The sequence below is a fragment of the Entelurus aequoreus genome, linkage group LG10 (genome assembly GCF_033978785.1).
Source record: "Entelurus aequoreus isolate RoL-2023_Sb linkage group LG10, RoL_Eaeq_v1.1, whole genome shotgun sequence".
Classification (NCBI taxonomy): domain Eukaryota; kingdom Metazoa; phylum Chordata; class Actinopteri; order Syngnathiformes; family Syngnathidae; genus Entelurus; species Entelurus aequoreus.
Genome location: NC_084740.1, coordinates 3124993 through 3144492, shown reverse-complemented (window position 1 = coordinate 3144492; position 19500 = coordinate 3124993). Strand labels below are relative to the sequence as shown.

General features: G+C 39.6%; 2 protein-coding genes across 2 annotated transcripts in view; both read right to left on the bottom strand.

The window, feature by feature from the left end:
* nxn (nucleoredoxin) overlaps positions 1 to 12902 on the bottom strand; it is a 95272-nt gene extending 82370 nt beyond the window's left edge. The window contains exon 1 of the mRNA XM_062061996.1: positions 12430 to 12902. Coding sequence (XP_061917980.1) covers positions 12430 to 12738 — 309 coding nt within the window. The 5' untranslated portion in view covers positions 12739 to 12902. The remainder of the gene's footprint in view (positions 1 to 12429) is intronic.
* Positions 12903 to 14445: 1543 nt separating this feature from the next.
* On the bottom strand, positions 14446 to 19401 carry txndc17 (thioredoxin domain containing 17). Its single transcript, XM_062061995.1, has 4 exons — positions 19142 to 19401; positions 17066 to 17147; positions 14795 to 14870; positions 14446 to 14692 (listed from the first exon to the last, which is right to left on the bottom strand). The coding sequence occupies exons 1-4, from the start codon at positions 19284 to 19286 to the stop codon at positions 14624 to 14626; spliced, it is 372 nt and encodes a 123-aa protein (XP_061917979.1). The 5' UTR covers positions 19287 to 19401; the 3' UTR covers positions 14446 to 14623.
* Positions 19402 to 19500: the final 99 nt, after the last annotated feature.

Here is a 19500-nt window from a genome sequence, read left to right as displayed (position 1 = left end):
ACGCTAGCCGCCGACTGCATCGATGATCGGGTGAAGTCCTTCGTCGCGCCGTTGATCGCTGGAACGCAGGTGAGAACGGGTGTTGATGAGCAGATGAGGGCTGGCTGGCGTAAGTGGAGCGCTAATGTTTTTATCATAGCTCTGTCAAGGTCCCGTAGCTAAGTTGGCTTCAATGGCGTCGTTAGCAACAGCATTGCTAGGCTTCGCCAGGCGGCACAGCATTAACCGTGTAGTTACATGTCCAGTGTTTGGTTGGGTGTCTCCTGATAGTAGTATTGTTGATCTGCTGTCTATCCTTCCAGTCAGGGGCTTATTTCGTCTGTTTCTATCTGCAGTTAACCACGATGCTATCACGTTAGCTCCGTAGCTAAAGTGCTTTGCCGATGTATTGTCGTGGAGATAAAAGTCACTGTGAATGTCCATTTGGCGTTCTGGACTCTCATTTTCAAGAGGATATAGTATCCCAGGTGGTTTGAAATACAAATCCGTGATCCACAATAGAAAAAGGAGAAAGTGTGGAATCCAATGAGCCAGCTTGTACCTAAGTTACGGTCAGAGTGAAAAAAGATACGTCCTGCACTGCACTCTAGTCCTTCACTCTCACGTTCCTCATCCACGAATCTTTCATCCTGGCTCAAATTAATGGGGTAATCGTCGCTTTCTCGGTCTGAATCTCTCTCGCTGCTGGTGTAAACAATGTGCAGATGTGAGGAGCCTTTCAACCTGTGACGTCACGCTACTTCCGCTACAGGCAAGGCTTTTTTTATCAGCGGCCAAAAGTTGCGAACTTTATCGTCGATGTTCTCTACTAAATCCTTTCAGCAAAAATATGGCAATATCGCGAAATGATCAAGTATGACACATAGAATGGATCTGCTATTCCCGTTTAAATAAAAAAAAATAATTTCAGTAGGCCTTTAACTTTGCTTAAATGGGGCTTCATATGGCGTTGGCCGCAGCCTGACGTGGGTTTAGCTGAATAAGGCCAGCTGGCCATCACTAACAGACAACGTGGCCTGGCTTGGGAACACATTATCAATAATGTTCTGATCCATTTTGACCTCAGAGGAACCATTGCATCATAACCCACGCTTTGTTTACGGGGGAAATAACCAAAGCGCCACCTAAATATAGTCAAATTGATTGAAACGTCGTCTTTTATCACTGGTATTGATCACCAACCCTTCCTTTTTGTCTCGGTGGGATAATGATAGAAAAAAATGTGCAATTTATACTCATATTTACTGAGGTTTTGATTGATTGATTGAAACTTTTATTAGTAGATTGCACAGTGAAGTACATATTCCGTACAATTGACCACTAAATGGTAACACCCCAATAAGTTGTTCAACTTGTTTAAGTCGGGGTCCACGTTCATCAATTCATGGTAGGTCATAGCATGCTATAACATGTCAGCTTATGTTTCCTATGTAAACTTACACTGTGCAACAGAAATACAAACTATTCTATTCTAGTCATCAATGAATTAATCAGCCAGGGAATATATAATAATCTCCCTCCACAGATTATAATACACCTTCCCACAAAAACTACTTTTTGGAAGAATAGTTTTTATCATTTTTGCTCACCCAGAATGTGTGTACTGTCTCGCTATCAGAACTAAATACCTATTTATTATGACATCTCCATAACTGAAGATTTTTCCTTGCTGGGTTGAAAAAGATGTATTTTCCCTCAAGCTGCGTCATTGGCTTACCTTCACACTTTGACACCCACAAGAGACCAGAGACCAGGTTCAGTATTCAGGATGGCAACTTCCACAACTTACAAGCATGCTAAATTACACATCACAGACAACATGAAAATACTGTGCAGCAAGCCAAATCCTTTATGTTTTTTTAACGGACAGGAAATTATAAGAAAACATAAGATTGTGTCTGTAATTGACCGGACCATTTACTTCCAGAATAGTGCTGCTAGAATCCTGATGAGAGTGCGGAAATATGACCATATCACACCAATTCTCAAATCCCTTCACTGGCTTCCTGTTCCACTCAGGATTGAATACAAAGTCTCCCCACTAACCCACCAGTGCCTCCATGGAAATCCCCCCCCCTCTACCTCAAAGAACTGCTCACCCCCAAATCCTCCGCTCCGGACAGGCTAACCTCCTCCAACCTCTGAGGACAAAGCTACGAACAATGGGAGACCGGGCTTTGTGCTCCGCCGCTGCCAGTCTGTGGAACGCTCTCCCTGACCACCTGAGGGCACCACAGACTGTGGATGCTTTTAAAAAAGGCTTAAAAACCCTTCTTTTAAAAAAAAAACTTTTTTTTTTTTTTTAGATATATGCATACTAGCTCTAGCTATTAGGCTGTTTTAGTCTTTATTTTTTATATTTCTTTTTCATACACTGTAGCACTTTGAGGTTGTTTGCGCAATGTAAAGTGCTTTTTACAAATAAAATCTATTATTATTATTATTACAATCTTAATTATTTTAGGCCCTTGGAACACTTTTCTGATCCAACATGGCCTGCAGTGCACAAAGCGAAGTCCACAAAGGCATAATTGAACACGTTTCCTATGGAAGAAGTCCATTCAACACTTTTGAAAGAAATGATGAGACTTGGTGAGCAACTGCAACTAAAGTGACCTCCGACCTCACACATTATCCATCCATCCATCTTCTTCCGCTTATCCAAGGTGGGGTCGCGGGGGCAGCAGCCTAAGCAGGGAAGCCCAGACTTCCCTCTCCCCAGCCACTTCATCCAGCTCTTCCCGGGGGATCCCGAGGTGTTCCCAGGCCAGCCGGGAGAGATAGTCTTCCCAACGAGTCCTGGGTCTTCCCCGTGGCCTCCTACCGGTCGGACGTGCCCGAAACACCTCCCTAGGGAGGCGTTCGGGTGGCATCTTGACCAGATGCCTGAACCACCTCATCTGGCTCCTCTCCATGTGGAGGAGCAGCGGCTTTACTTTGAGCTCCTCCCGGATGGCAGAGCTTCTCACCCTATCTCTAAGGGAGAGACCCACCACCCGGCGGAGGAAACTCATTTGGGCCGCTTGTACCCGTGATCTTGTCCTTTCGGTCATGACCCAAAGCTCATGACCATAGGTGAGGATGGGAACGTAGATCAACCGGTAAATCGAGAGCTTTGCCTTCCAGCTCAGCTCCTTCTTCACCACAATGGATCGATACAGCGTCCGCATTACTGAAGACGCCGCACCGATCCGTCTGTCGATCTCACCATCCACTCTTCCCTCACTCGTGAACAAGACTCCCAGGTACTTGAACTCCTCCACTTGGGGCAAGATCTCCTCCCCAACCCGGAGATGGCACTACACCCTTTTCCGAGAACCATGGACTCAGACTTGGAGGTGCTGATTCTCATCCCAGTCGCTTCACACTCGGCTGCGAACCGATCCAGTGAGAGCTGAAGATCCTGGCCAGATGAAGCCATCAGGACCACATCATCTGCAAAAAGCAGAGACCTAATCCTGCAGCCACCAAACCAGATCCCCTCAACACCCTGACTGCACCTAGAAATTCTGTCCATAAAGGTTATGAACAGAATCGGCGACAAATGCCTTAATGCCTTGGCGGAGTCCAACCCTTCCAGTGAGGGTTGGACTCCGCCAAGGCATTAAGACATTGGAGAAAATGTAACCAGAAGAATTAACTGTTGTAGCTCAAAACATTTTTTTCCCAGCATGTACAGTGCCCTCCAAAAGTATTGGAACAGTGAGTCCAATTTGTTTATTTTTTGTTGTAGACTGAAAACATTTGGGTTTGACATCAAAAGATGAATATGGGACAAGAGATCAACATTTCAGCTTTTATTTCCAGGTATTTACATCTGGATCTGATACACAACTTAGAAGATAACACATTTTGTTTCAACCTACCCATTTTTCATGAGAGCAAAGGTATTGGAACATGTGACTGACAGGTGTGTTTTGTTGCCCAGGTGTCTCCAAATGACATTGATTATTCACACAATCAATAGCACTGAATGTCTGAGCTCAGTTCCACATTGGGTAGGATAGGTTTTGCCTGTGTAGACTGCATTTAGGAGGTGGAACCAACAGGAAACCAGAGAGCTGTCTATGGGTGTAAAAGAAGCAATTGTGAATCTGAGAGAAGATGGACAATCAATCAGAGCCATTGCACAAACATTGGCCATAGCCAGTACCACCATTTGAATGTCCTGAAGAAGAAAGAAACCACTGGTGTACTAAGCAACAGACGTGGAACAGGTAGACCAAGGAAAACATCAGCAGTTGATGACAGAAACATTGTGAGAGCTATAAAGAACAACTGTTAGTGACATCAGCAACGACCTCCAGAGGGCAGGAGTGAAGGTATCACAGAAGACTTCATGGACAGAAGTACAGAGCCTACACCAGAAGATGCAAACCACTCATCAGCAAGAAGAACAGGAAGGCCAGGCTGGAATTTGCCAAAAGGTACAGAGATGAGCCTCAAAAATTCTGGGAAAAAGTTTTATGGACTGATGAGACAAAGATGAACTTCTTCCAAAGTGATGGAAAGGCAAACACTTGGAGAAAGAAAGGATCTGCTCATGATCCCAAACATACAAGCTCATCTGTGAAACATGATGTCATGGCTTCTTCATCTTCATTGATGATGTAACACATGATGGCAGCAGCAACATGAACTCAGAAACATTTTGTCTGCTAATTTAAAGAAAGCAGCAAGCAAACTGATTGGGAGATCCTTCATCATGCAGCAAGATAACGACTAAAACAACAAAGGAGTTCATCGGGGCAAGAAGTGGAAGGTTTTAGACGCCAAGTCAGTCTCCAGACTTAAAGCCAATAGAGCATGAATGTGACCTGCTGACTGAAGGGAGTAACCCCCCAAAACAAACAACAAGTGAAAGAGGCTGCGGTGAAAGCCTGGAAAAGCATCACAAAAGAAGAATGCTAAAGTTTGGTGAAGTTAATGTCTCAAAGGCTTGATGCACTTATTGAAAGCAAAGGATTTGCAACTAAATAGTAAGTCTTATTCACTTTAATCTACTCTAAGTTTATATGTTCCAATACTTTTGCTCATCTAAACATGTTGTGTTCCATTACAAATAATACTATCTTCTAAGTTGTGTATCAGATCCAGATTTAAAGGCCTACTGAAAGCCACTACTAGCGACCACGCAGTCTGATAGTTTATATATCAATGATGAAATCTTAACATTGCAACACATGCCAATACGGCCGGGTTAGATTAGTAAAGTGACATTTTAAATTTCCCGCTAAATATCCTGCTGAAAACATCTCGGTATGATGACGTTTGCGTGTGACGTCACGGATTGTAGAGGACATTTTGGGCCAGCATTGTGGCCAGCTATTAAGTCGTCTGTTTTCATCTCATAATTCCACAGTATTCTGGACATCTGTGTTGGTGAATCTTTTGCAATTTGTTTAATGAACAATGGAGACAGCAAAGAAGAAAGCTGTAGGTGGGAAGCGGTGTATTAGCGGACGGCTGCAGCAACACAAACACGTAGCCGGTGTTTCATTGTTTACATTCCCGAAATATGACAGTCAAGCTTTACCATTGGCCTGTGGAGAACTGGGACAACAGAGACGCTTACCAGGAGGACTTTGAGTTGGATACTGTCATGTCTGTTGATCATGTTTTTGTTTGGCCTTGTGCTGTTTGTTTTTTGGACTCTTTTTTTAGTTCCTGGTTTTACTTCCTTGTTTTTTTTGGTTTGCATGGTCACCCATTAGTTTTCACCTGTCATGTCACGCACCTGTTTCACGTTTTGAGTCACACACCTGTTGTTAATCATGTCTGTGTTGTTTAAGTCTTTCTTTCTGCTCACTCGTCCTGCGTTCATTGTCTTTGTCACAGCGGTTCATGTCCCTTGTTGACCAAGTAAGTTTTCATAGTCCATGTCCTAGCTTCTGCTAGCTAGCAGCTTCTTTTGTGTTTTAGGCATGCTTGCCTTTTTTGTTTATTGTTTGCGTTTGTGATAGTTTGAGTGATTTATGTTTAATAGATCCAAGCTCACCTTCACGCTGTCGTCCGGAGCCGTTTTTGCATTGGAAGAACAACCCCGCAGCCAGCTGCCACCCCCATCCCCCCCACCCCCCCACCACGTGACAGATACGCGCTACCGTGAGTACGCAGCTGCGGCTTCCAAACATTTGATGGCTTGCCCGTACGTGCGTGCCGCTATGTGCATGTCACGTACGTAACTTTGGGGAAATATATGTGCTGCATGAACTTTGCGGAGGTGAACGGTACTTTGGGCTGTGGGATTGAGTGTGTTGTGCGGGTGTTTGAGTTGTATTGGTGGGTTATATGGACGGGAGGGGGGAGGTGTTTGTTATGTGGCATATTAAATATAAGCCTGGTTGTGTTGTGGCTAATAGAGTATATATATGTCTTGTGTTTATTTACTGTTGTAGTCATTCCCAGCTGAATATCAGGTCCCACCCGCCTCTCACAGCATCTTCCCTATCTGAATCGCTTCCACTGCCCTCTAGTCCTTCACTCTCACTTTTCTCATCCACGAATCTTTCATCCTCGCTCAAATTAATGGGGAAATCGTCGCTTTCTCGGTCTGAATCGCTCTCGCTGCTGGTGGCCATGATTGTAAACAATGTGCAGATGTGAGGAGCTCCACAACCTGTGACGTCACGCTACTTCCGCTACAGGCTAGGCTTTTTTTATCAGCGAGCAAAAGTTGCCAACTTTATCGTCGATGTTCTCTACTAAATCCTTTCAGCAAAAATATGATAATATCGCGAAATGATCAAGTATGACACATAGAATGGATCTGCTATCCCCGTTGAAATAAGAACATCTCATTTCAGTAGGCCTTTAAATACCTGCAAATAAAAGCTGAAATGTTGATCTCTTGTCTCATATTCATCTTTTGATGTCAAACACAAATGTTTTCAGTCTACAACAAAAATAAAGGAACTGGCCTCACTGTTCCAATACTTTGAGGGCACTGTATGTTAGTCATATCCCAATAGTTTTTAATCAAAACATAAATACACAACAATTTGGATTTAACTTGCTGACAATCTTTCTTTATACATTCCGCCCATGCAGCTATTAACGGCATGGGCGGAATGTATTTACTTTATTAATAAAATAACTCATCTTTCTGGCAGTGCTAAGGTCTGCCTAAGCACTAGAATAGAGTGAAAGATGCAACAATGCAATAAGAAGACAGAAGGGCCTACAGGAAGAGGAAGAAGGATGCACTTTATAGTGTGAAATCCCAGAAGGGGGAGCTGGTTTTGCTCTAAAAAAAAAACCCCAGAATGACAGACTTGATGAATTGCTGCGCTAGATAGAGACCCAGACGTAAAGAAAGTGGGAAGTGGTCACATGACCACCGGCTGGTTGAGTTAAGAGCACAGTAAGGTCTGCCTTGGAGGTTTGGAGTTCTAATGACCAAATATGGACATGGCTAATCTTTATTTTCATTGAAACACATCTTTTCATACAATTTCATTTGAAAAGAAACCCCAATTTCACACACACCGCAAAAAACAATGTTACAATACAAGAATTCATTCCAAATATTAAAGGCCTACTGAAATTATTTTTTCTTATTTAAACGGGGATAGCAGATCCATTCTATGTGTCATACTTCATCATTTTGCGATATTGCCATATTTTTGCTGAAAGGATTTACTAGAGAACAACGTCGATAAAGTTCGCAACTTTTGGTCTTTGATTAAAAAAAAGCCTTGCCTGTACCGGAAGTAGCGTGACGTTGTCAGTTGTTCACTTCCTCATATTTTCCTATTGTTTTCAACGCAGCTAGAGCTATTTGGACCGAGAAAGTGACGATTACCCCATTAATTTGAGCGAGGATGAAAGATTTGTGGATGAGGAACGTTAGAGTGAAGGACTAGAATGCAGTGCAGGACGTATCTTTTTTCGCTCTGACCGTAACTTAGGTACAAGCTGGCTCATTGGATTCCACACTCTCTCCTTTTTCTATTGTGGATCACGGATTTGTATTTTAAACCACCTGGGATACTATATCCTCTTGAAAATGAGAGTCCAGAACGCCAAATGGACATTCACAGTGACTTATCTCCACGACAATACATCGACGAAGCTCTTTAGCATGAGCTAACGTGATAGCATCTGGCTCAAATGCAGATAGAAACTACATAAATAAACCCCTGACTGGAAGGATAGACAGAAGATCAACAATACTATTAAACCGTGGACATGTAACTACACGGTTAATCATTTTCAGCCTGGCAAAGCTTAACAATGCTGTTGCTAACGACGCTAAGGCTAACTTAGCAACTTAGCAACCGGACCTCACAGAGCTATGATAAAAACATTAGCGCTCCACCTACGCCAGCCAGCCCTCATCTGCTCATCAACACCCGTGCTCACCTGCGTTCCAGCGATCGACGGCGCGACGAAGGACTTCACCCCAACACAGGTGTGGTTGGCGGCTAGCATCGGCTAGCGCGTCTGCTATCCAAGTAAGTCCTCCTGGTTGTGTTGCTGCAGCCAGCCGCTAATACACCGATCCCACCTACAACTTTCTTCTTTGCAGTCTCCATTGTTCATTAAACAAATTGCAAAAGATTCACCAACACAGATGTCCAGAATACTGTGGAATTATGACATGAAAACAGAGCTTTTTTGTATTGTATTCAATGGGGAAGCCATACCTCTGTTCCCCTGGCTACGTCACGCGCATACGTCATCATACATAGACGTTTTCAACCGGAAGTGTGGCGGGAAATGTAAAATGTCACTTTATAAGTTAACCCGGCCGTATTGGCATGTGTTGCAATGTTAAGATGTCATCATTGATATATAAACTATCAGACTGCGTGGTCGCTAGTAGTGGCTTTCAGTAGGCCTTTAAGGTGCATACATGATGATGATGATGATGATGATGAGAGAGTACAGGAGGCAAGGAGACATCACACCACTCTGAAATAAAGCTGTGGCCTGAAAAGAACTAAACCTGCAGGCCTCTTGTAGAGCGCATCGTTGCAGGGAAGTGAGCCGGGACAACAACAGGCTCAAGAATGGCTCCTCTGTCCACAACAGATATTTGCCACAAATTCAATAAGGCCTGCACAACGGCGGTCCGTACAAGGAAGCGAGACACTGACCTAACATGGCATCTTTGCAGCTTCACGCCCTGCAGGACTTCATTAAAGGGCCCGCACTCCATCATGAAATAGGACTCTGACACAAAGAGCAGTAGGCTGCATCTTCACCACACCAGCTTGCACAAAAACATGTTACACAAACTACCACGCCTCACATGCAGCCATTAGTATATCGTACAGTATACTGCCATCCATGGAGTGTAGAACAAATACTCATTTCAATGTAAGAATGAATACAGCACATGCAAAATGATGTCGTTATTATTTTTTAAATGAATTAACGTTCTAAGTGAATCATTTGTTTAAAAGGCATATAGTGTGGTGTATTTAGCTAAGTAGGGGCTCCACTGCATGCAGATTGTGTGCAATGTTGGTTTCTTTTTGGTCTCTTTAAACAATAATATCGTTCGATGTGTGCAAGTCAAAGGTCATATGTAAAGTACAACAAAAAACACTTCTAATAAAATTATTGTTAAAAAATTATTTAATGCGAGAAAGACTCAAAAAAATGGATTCTTATAAAAAATAAAGTTAATCAGTATATTTGGTATAAAAAACTATGACAATCGATATAATGGGTTTTAATATTATGTTACCAGTGTGTATTTAATAAAGCGTACAGTAGAGGACATAAGTAGATCCAATCTTGTTTACATCGACATGATCGTCCTGATGTACAGTAGATTTTAAATACTGCAAAACACTAAATAAGGGGACGCCATCATGTGTTAATGTTTACTGTAAGTCATTATTTAGACATAATGTGTGTTCTTAATGTTTACTGTAAGTCATTATTTAGACATAATGTGTGTTCTTAATGTTTACTGTAAGTCATTATTTACACATAATGTGTGTTCTTAATGTTTACTGTAAGTCATTATTTAGACATAATGTGTGTTCTTAATGTTTACTGTAAGTCATTATTTAGACATGTGTGTTCTTAATGTTTACTGTAAGTCATTATTTAGACATAATGTGTGTTCTTAATGTTTACTGTAAGTCATTATTTAGACATGTGTGTTCTTAATGTTTACTGTAAGTCATTATTTAGACATAATGTGTGTTCTTAATGTTTACTGTAAGTCATTATTTAGACATGTGTGTTCTTAATGTTTACTGTAAGTCATTATTTAGACATAATGTGTGTTCTTAATGTTTACTGTAAGTCATTATTTAGACATTGTGTGTTCTTAATGTTTACTGTAAGTCATTTAGACATGTGTGTTCTTAATGTTTACTGTAAGTCATTATTTAGACATAATGTGTGTTCTTAATGTTTACTGTAAGTCATTATTTACACATAATGTGAGTACCATTAGATAGTTCAATCTTTATATAAATGACATTTGTAAAGTTACAAAGGACTTAAAGTGAGTATTATTTGCAGATAATACAACAGTGTTTCATTCAGGAGAGAACACACAGAATATAATACAAATAATAACAAATTAAAAAGATTCTTTGACAAAAACAGACTATCTATGAATCTGAGTAAAAGTAAAATAATGCTATTTGGTAACAGTAGAAGAGAAAGTCAAACACAAATACAAATAGACGCAGTAAATATTGAAAGAGTAAATTAAACCACATTTTTGGGTGTAATAATAGATGATAAATTGAACTGGAAATCTCATGTAAAAAATATACAACATAAAGTAGCAAGAAACATGTCAATAATGAATACATCAAAACATGTTCTGGACCAAAAATGACTTCATATTGTCTACTGCTCACTAGTGTTACATATCTGACTTATTGTGTAGAAATATGGCAAATAACTACAAATGTGCGCTTCATTCACTAACTGTGTTACAAAAAGGATCAGTTAGTCCAGTGGTTCTTAACCTGGGTTCCATGGAACACTAGGGGTTCGGTGAGTCGGCCTCAGGGGTTCGACGGAGGTCAAGACACACCCGACTCATCGTGTAAATACAAACTTCTCCCTATCGGCGTATTACAACAACAGCTGACTGGTTTGCAGGTGTGTAGTTTGTTGTGAGTTTATGTTGGTTGTGTTGTTTGAACAAGGTGATGTTCATGCACGCTTCATCAAGTGCACCACTAATAAAACATGCTAACACTTTAGTATGGGGAACATATTCACCATTAATTAGTTGCTTATTAACATGCAAATTAGCTCTTAAATAGTCATTATTAAGTACTTATTAATGCCTTATTCGGCATGGCCTTATTATAACCCTAACCCTCTAACCCTGGCCCTAACCCTCTAACCCTGGCCCTAACCCTCTAACCCTGGCCCTAACCCTCTAACCCTGGCCCTAACCAAATAACCCTGGCCCTAACCAAATAACCCTGGCCCTAACCCTCTAACCCTGGCCCTAACCAAATAACCCTGGCCCTAACCACATAACCCTGGCCCTAACCCTGGCCCTAACCCTCTAACCCTGGCCCTAACCAAATAACCCTGGCCCTAACCCTAATCCAAACCAAATAACTCTAAATGAAGTCTTTGTTACTTAGAATATGTTCCCCATACTAAAGTGTTACCAAAAACATATAACTTTGTCTTGAATTTGAAAAAAAAATAAATATTTTTCACTAAAGAAGGGTTGGGGTAATGCGCATCTGAAACTGCTGGGGTTCAGTACCTCCAACAAGGTTAAGAACTACTGAGTTATAATAATACATCATGTTGGATATAGAGGACATACAAACACTTTATTAAATCACAAATATTGAAATTCAACGATTTGGTGCATTAGCAAACATGTAAAATGATGTACAAAGCAAACTATAACCTGCTAGCCAACAATTCTTCTCAACTAAAGAGGACAAATATAATCTTAGAGGGAAATGTCATTTAAAACATTTGTACGCACGTACAACACTTAACACCTTCAGCATATCACTTAACACCTTCAGCATATCAGTATGTGGACTTGAATGATGGAATGGATGAAGCAAAGAAATGAAACAAATATGATTGACTTTAAGAGACTGTTGAAACTACAAGTGTTCACTAAGTACACACAACTATTATGATCAACGTAATCAACCCTTATTATTTATTATTATTATTTATGCATTTAATATGTGTTTATTTACTATGGTTTATTATTTATTGGTGTCACTGTTCTGTGAGAGAGAAGAAGGAAATGGGATAAAATCGCTATGGTATGAAAAGGGGTAGGAATTAAATAAGCTCTGCTTCTTCCTACTCCTTTTCGGACGTGCTGTGATGAAACAAGTGTAAATATGTGATGATGACGTTGCACTGAAACTGAAAGTGAAACTGAACTGAATATTAAATATCGGTTGTGAAGAAGCTGTATTCGGCAAGAAATGATCCCTAAAAGAAGCGTCGTACCTTCTTGAGTCTGTCCGTAAAAGGCAGCGCCGGCCAGGGCATCTCCTGCAGGAAGTCCCGCCAGTGTTGGTGGTCCTGGTCCGAGGACACGAAGACCACCTCCAGCCGGTCTCGGTGCTCCGAGGTCTTCTTGAAGCCGCAGTAGAAATCCGCCAGGCTGGCGTTGAACTGCTGGCAGGGCGCGTTCATGCTGCAGCCGAAGAAGAGGCCGACCAGCGTCACTTTGGCCCCCAGAGCCTGCACGTCCACCTCGGCGTGCTCGCGGCTGACGAGTCGCTCCCCGAGCACGTCCAGCAGGAGCTCCGACATGTCGGCCCCGCGTCCACCTCGGCTCCGAACTTTCACGGCAGTCTTGCTTGTTTTGTGGAGGTCAATCCCCGGGCCCCTGCCAGCGAGGCGTCGCAGTGTGTCTCCCCGCCTGCGAGTGCTCCTCTGCGGGCTACTGTGCAGGAATGTGCCGCACTTAAAAGCCGCCGGACTGCAACTGAGGGCGCGCCGCCTTCTCGTCCCCGCGTCTTTTTTACACTTCTTACATCTTCTCTTCCACATTCATTCATCATGTTATCTTATACACTTTATTATAATAACAGCAATTTACCTGCTTTTACAAACACATTTGCCTTTCTGGTGCAAATGATCAAAATAAAATGCTTGTTTAAAATCGGATTTACAGTGTTGACCTCAACTTTTAATATCTACATGTACTCTATTTTATAAACTATATTTATATCGGCATCTATTTTAATTATGTACAAATATTGATTTGTAACCGCAATACTCCTCCCACAGTGCCGACTAGTGGTTAATAGTGGTAATGACAAGTAGGACTATTTTAATAGCAAGTAAAACGCATTTTATTTAAAAATGTTTTATATTTTATGGGTAATTTGTATTCCTAAAATAATGCAGATTAACTTTGATGTTTTTTTTAAATGTACCATATTTTTTAGAGTATAAATCGCTCCGGAGTATAAGTCGCACCGACCGAAAATGCATAATAAAGAAGGAAAAAAATGTATAAGTCACATTTTTTGTGGAAATGTATTTTCCCAACAGCAAGAATAGACATTTGAAAGGCAATTTAAAATGTCTAAAGAATAGTGAACAACAGGCTGAATAAGTGTACGTTATATGAGGCATAAATAACCAACTGGTATGTTAACGTAACATATTATGGTAAGAGTCATTCAAATAACTATAACATATAGAACATGCTATACGTTTACTGTCACTCCTAATCGCTAAATCCCATGAAATCTTATACGTCTAGTCTCTTACGTGAATGACATCAATAATATTATTTGATATTTTACGCTAATGTGTTAATCATTTCACACATAAGTCGCTCCTGAGTATAAGTTGCACCCCCGGCCAAACTATGAAAAAAACTGCGACTTATAGTCCGAAAAATACGGTAGTTATTTTGCTACCTCTAGTTTTAAACATTGTTTTTGAAATGGTCTTAAAATATACTCTCTATTTTATGCTGCAGCTGTTACATATACTGTGATATTGTACATGGTAATTGTTATATATATGATATAAACATGAGTATATATCATATATTATGTAAATATTACATGTTATATTTTATATTGCTACTACGGTAGATTTTTAGTCTATTTTATACTTGCATTGTCCTTTCCATCCTTTGTAACTGAGCTGCTGTGTGGAACAATTTCCCTTGTGGATCATTACAGTTTGTCTAATATGGTTCATTTGACCTTTTATTACCTTAAGTACTGCATCATGCTCAAATGATATTGATGCATTTTCATTTTACCATTATAGAAGTTAAGAAACATCAAGTAATGAATAATCATTTAATAAGCATTATTTTGTGTGTAATATAAATGTGATTTTAAAGCAGCACCATTTGAATGACTTTATTTATTCAAAGACTTCTTTAGTTGGAAAAATATTACTAACCAGCATTTTCTTTTAAAATAACCAAACCAGACTAAATTGAATCTCTCACAAGGATATATCGCCACCTAGTGCTCACTGCAAACTATGGCAGGTACAAGAACAACTTTATTAAAGCTTGTGCAAGGAATCAAAGATGAGATTACAATACAAAATGAAGTGCTTATATTTGATCATATAGTTGATGAAATGTTTTAAAATGATGAAATGAGTGCACAAAGCAAATGTTCTGGGCTTATTAGGATGAACTTGATGAACACATGATCTTTCAGTCTTCAGTGAACATCATCCTTATCAGCTCGGCTTTGAAGCATTCCTCCTCCACCAGCTTCTGAGGCTGGAAAGTAACAGATGAACAATATTATAATGAGGTCTATTACTTTAGGACTAATGGATGCTATTCTGCTGTGCACAACAACAACAACAACAACATTCTTACTGTGCCATATCGCAGGAGGGTGGGCACCCCAGTCAGCTTCAGTGTCCTCTTAAAGTCATTACTTGGATCCTTCCAACTGCATGGACAATTTGTAATTGTGTTTATTAACACATTTATATATGCACTCACATTCATAGGAAACAAATACATTTTTTCTCAATCCTGCAAGAAAAAAAGTATGATCATTTACTTAATATTAGAGAATAACATTATCCATCCATTCATTTTCTACCTCCTGGACAAGTCGCCATTATTGTGTACTTTATTTTCTTACAATGTATTTGTTGCAATTGCAATGCCAGTCCCAACTTTTTTTTAACCTGATTTTATTGATTGATGACAAAAGGAAGACAAAAAAACAGTGCTTTGTTGAAGGGGAACTGCACTTTTTTTTCTAATCTTACCTATAATTCACAATCTTTACGAGAGACAAGAAAACATGTGTTTTTCTTTTTTTTATACATTCTAATCGTAAATGAATGAATGAATGAATGAATTAAATAAGTTTATTTCGGTCATATAATCAACCATTTTGTGTGACCAGTTTAACAGTACAGATAATACATATTTAACAATCATACACATTTACACAGAAAAATAAAATAAAATAAAAAGAATGACCAAAAAAGGAATAGGCTGAAGCCAAAGCTTATATTTGCCTATCCTATACCGTCACTGAAAATTAGATGACCTGGAACATCAACGTTAAAAAAATCAATGGAATGAAAGTAATTGTTGCTATATTTGATCATTTTCCATTATTTCCCCTTTCAAGGCTTTCTTAAAGCTTAACAAAGACGTACATGTCTTCAGGTCATCACTGAGCTTCTTCCACTATTTAACTCCTACAACTGAAATATTTCATATTCCTTCTTACTTTACATACTTCCAAAATCAATATCCCCCATGAATTCAAGTTTTTTCCTCATAATTGAAAGAACCTAAGAATACAAGCTAGAAGGCTGTTGTTCTTTACTCCAAACGTCATTTCCATTGTTTTTAAAAACACAATATCTGAAAATGTTAACACATTAGAACTTATAAATAATGGATTGGTATGTTCACGCTTTGTGTATTATTCTAAAGACCCCTTTTTGAACTTTAATTATTGGGTCTATGTTTGTTCTATAAACATTTCCCCAAACTTCAACACAATATGTTAAATGTGGAAAAATAAAAGAATAATATAACATATTTCTTATTCAGCATGTCTTACTTTATAAAGAATAGCAATGGATTTGGATATTTTTCCCTTTATATATTCAATACGCGGTTTCCAACATCATTTATGATCAATTATTATTCCCAAGAATTTAGTTAAATAAGTCATCTTACAATGAAGTCAATGGGAGGTCCTCTATTCCGCCCTATAAATAACCATCCAAAACCACCAACAATACTCCATTTACATTTTGTGACTTGAATATTAACCAAGTATTAAAAATGTGGTTATAATAAGCGTGAACACAGAAACAACTATTTTAGCCGCACAGAAAGCTAACTAGCTTGTGCTGCTATTTTGAGATTATAAAATGGTGAGCTGCTTCCTTGCCTTGGAGCTTGTGAAAGTTTATTCGAGATCATAAATAATGCCTCTCACCTTAATAGTAGAAGGACAAAGATATAATCTGAAAAGTTGGTACACTTTGACAGCCAACTTGGACCCAGAGACGGCGAAAAAAGACTTGGTTCCACACCCATTTTTTCTTTGCAAGGATTACAAGTCATTCCTCATCTAAATATAACATATACAAAATCCTAAGAGTCGGCATATCAGTGAGAGCAAACATTGTACAGTAAGTAATGTTTTACTGTGTTTGTTAGCTGTCATGATGACGGCAGTGAGTAGTAATCAGTGATGTTTCGAAGGAAAAAGTGAACGTAGTGATGCGTTTGTGAAATTAATGCCCCACCATATGCTTGAAATAAGAAAAATGTGTAAATATTATATGTTATTAGGAATGTACTTACAACATGTACAAAAGCCAAAAGCAGTGAAGATGTCACGTTGTGTAAATGGTAAATAAAAAGAGAATACAATGATTTGCACCAAAAATGATTCCCGGGTGCGGCCACCGCTGCTGCTCACTGCTCCCCTCTCCTCCCAGGGTGTGATCAAGGGTGATGGGTCAAATGCAGAGAGTAATTTCACCACACCTAGTGTGTGTGTGACTATCAGTGGTACTTTAACTTTAACTTAACTTATTTGGAAGGAAAATATCCTAAATAAATGTGATTATAAAGTTTGAGTAATAAATATGAAATACTCACTAGTTCCTTTCACCCACTTGACAGTAAATGAAGACCGAGCCCTCGGGCAGGTGACCCATTTCTCCTTTTAAAACGGGCTCGGCTAAAAAAAGACACAATAAGAGCATTATTCATTGCTAGAACTACAACTGTGCCTACAAGTGGCGAGGCTGTGTGCGTCCGACATCTACACCCACACAACTGAAATATATCGCACCTATTTTTATGGACTTACCTCTTTCTGATGTTAACTTCCTGTTGTAAACTGTTATACAGTACATGCCTTCAGCTCTTATTTTGAAGGCGCTAAGAGTGGAAGTGGTGACACGTTGTGGTGGAGCGGAGTTTTGAAAAGAAAGGAAATAAAGTGGTCCTCGTCTTTATTCCACATCCCATCCATCCATTTTCTACCGCTTGTCCCATATTCCACATAAATCAGAAGAGCGCAGCAAGATGAAAGAAGTCTTCATGCTTTCTGACAAGACGTTGCTAGCTGCGGCTAACTGAGATGAAGCTAACTGACTCTCCGAACTTTACCGTGATTATACGTCTTTCTTTTGCGGGACCTTGATCTCCCACCGCTGCCACCAATGTAACCGAGGGTTTATATATGTCGCCTATACTGTATGAAACTACTAAATAACAAACACGGAGGCTCCAGTTTTACACGAGGACCACTTTATTTACCTTCTTTTCAAAACTCCGCTCCACCACAACGTGTCACCACTAGGGATGATGCTCGAAACCGGTTTTCCCGGTTGTTCGATAAGAAAAGAACCGAGTCCTCGGACTTGAATCCCTTTTTGAGAACCGGTACCCGTTAACGAGGCCACTATAGTAAAGAAAAAGAGTTGGTTCTTTATTCGAATCCCTGGGAACGAATCCCAAATGGGCAATGTTATGCCCATTTGATTGTAGACCTTTACTGACACCTTGTGGCGATATGAAAATACTACGCGTCATTAGTTTGGGCACTTCCGGGTTGGCGAGTCAGTCCAGTTCATGAGACAATTGAGAAGTAGACAAGTTGTGTTAGCTCCTACAAGCCTTGGAAAAGATAAGTCTGTAAGTAAATTGTTGAACTTGTTTATGTAACTCAAAGGTGGAAAAGTGATTACATTTAAAACTAAAATGTCTATTGAAAAATGATTTTTGTGCACTGTTTCAATGGATGTTTTGAGGACTTAAAATGGCTGCCAGTCATGTATTTCCACCATCGAAATAGTTTCAACACTCAGAAGTGTTTGTTTGATGATAGTACTGTATATTTGTGTGAAGCTAATATTTACATATTGTGTATTACATTTCAGTATGTTAATTGGATCACATAGTTTATACATTTGTCATTGTGTGTATTTCAGTTAAAAAAAACAACAAAAAAACAGTCCAGTGCAAGACAAAAGTAAAGATAGGAAAAGACAAAGCAAGATCAACAACAATAAAGAGCCGAAATGGATTAATCTGCTTTGGAACTTTATTAGACGTCTTGGATTGTTTGTTAGCTGTCTGCCTGTGTGTGTAGTTAGTATGTTCCAATAGCAGCAGAAGTGCACTTTTTGGAGAGCTGTATTATTTTCAGTTTTGTACCCAAGGGACTGATTTTATTTAACACTATAGTATTATTTATACACCTATAGTGATCACAGAGACAGCTTGTTTTTGTGTTACTGTATATGTTTGTTTTTATGAAAAATCCCACTCAATATACTTTGGGTAACAACAGTCAATATATTTTTTTAGGGGGGTAACAGTCAATATTTATTTATTTACTTAATTTTTTTCTTATAAAATAAAAGTGAGCTTTTGTTAAACCAAATATTGTGTTTTTTTTCCCATATACAACAACCTATCTGGATTCGATAAGAGAATCGATAAGGAATCGGTTCTTTAAGAGGATTCGATAATGGGCTCGAACTCGATCATTTCTTATCAAACATCATCCATAGTCACCACTTCCGCTCTTAGCGCCTTCAAAATAAGAGCTGAAGGCATATACTGTATAACAGCAGAATAACAGGAATTTAACATGACAAAGAGGCAAGTCCATAAAAATAGGTTAGATATATTATTTGTCAAGAGACAAGAAGACAAAGTTACCTCGCACACAATCTGGACACCAGCTCGTCCCCTCTGCGTCTTTATCGCCACAGAAATAGGCAAACAAGTCTTTGCCCTTCCTCTCCGACACTGCCTGGCAGAACTCGGCGTAGCCACGCACATGTATTTCTTCGTAACGCGCCATGCTTCAACCAGACGAGCACCGAGTAGTTAAAAATGTCAGAATGAAGGAAAGAAGAATGTTCTCGCGGCGGAAGTTCTGCGCTCCTGCTTTCCTGCCTGGAGCCTTGAGACACGTGACACACCCACTTCCGGTTTGTGACGCCACGTATAAAAACGATTCATTTTTTATTACCGATATTTTTTTTCGAAATATAATTACATTTTTACAATGCCAA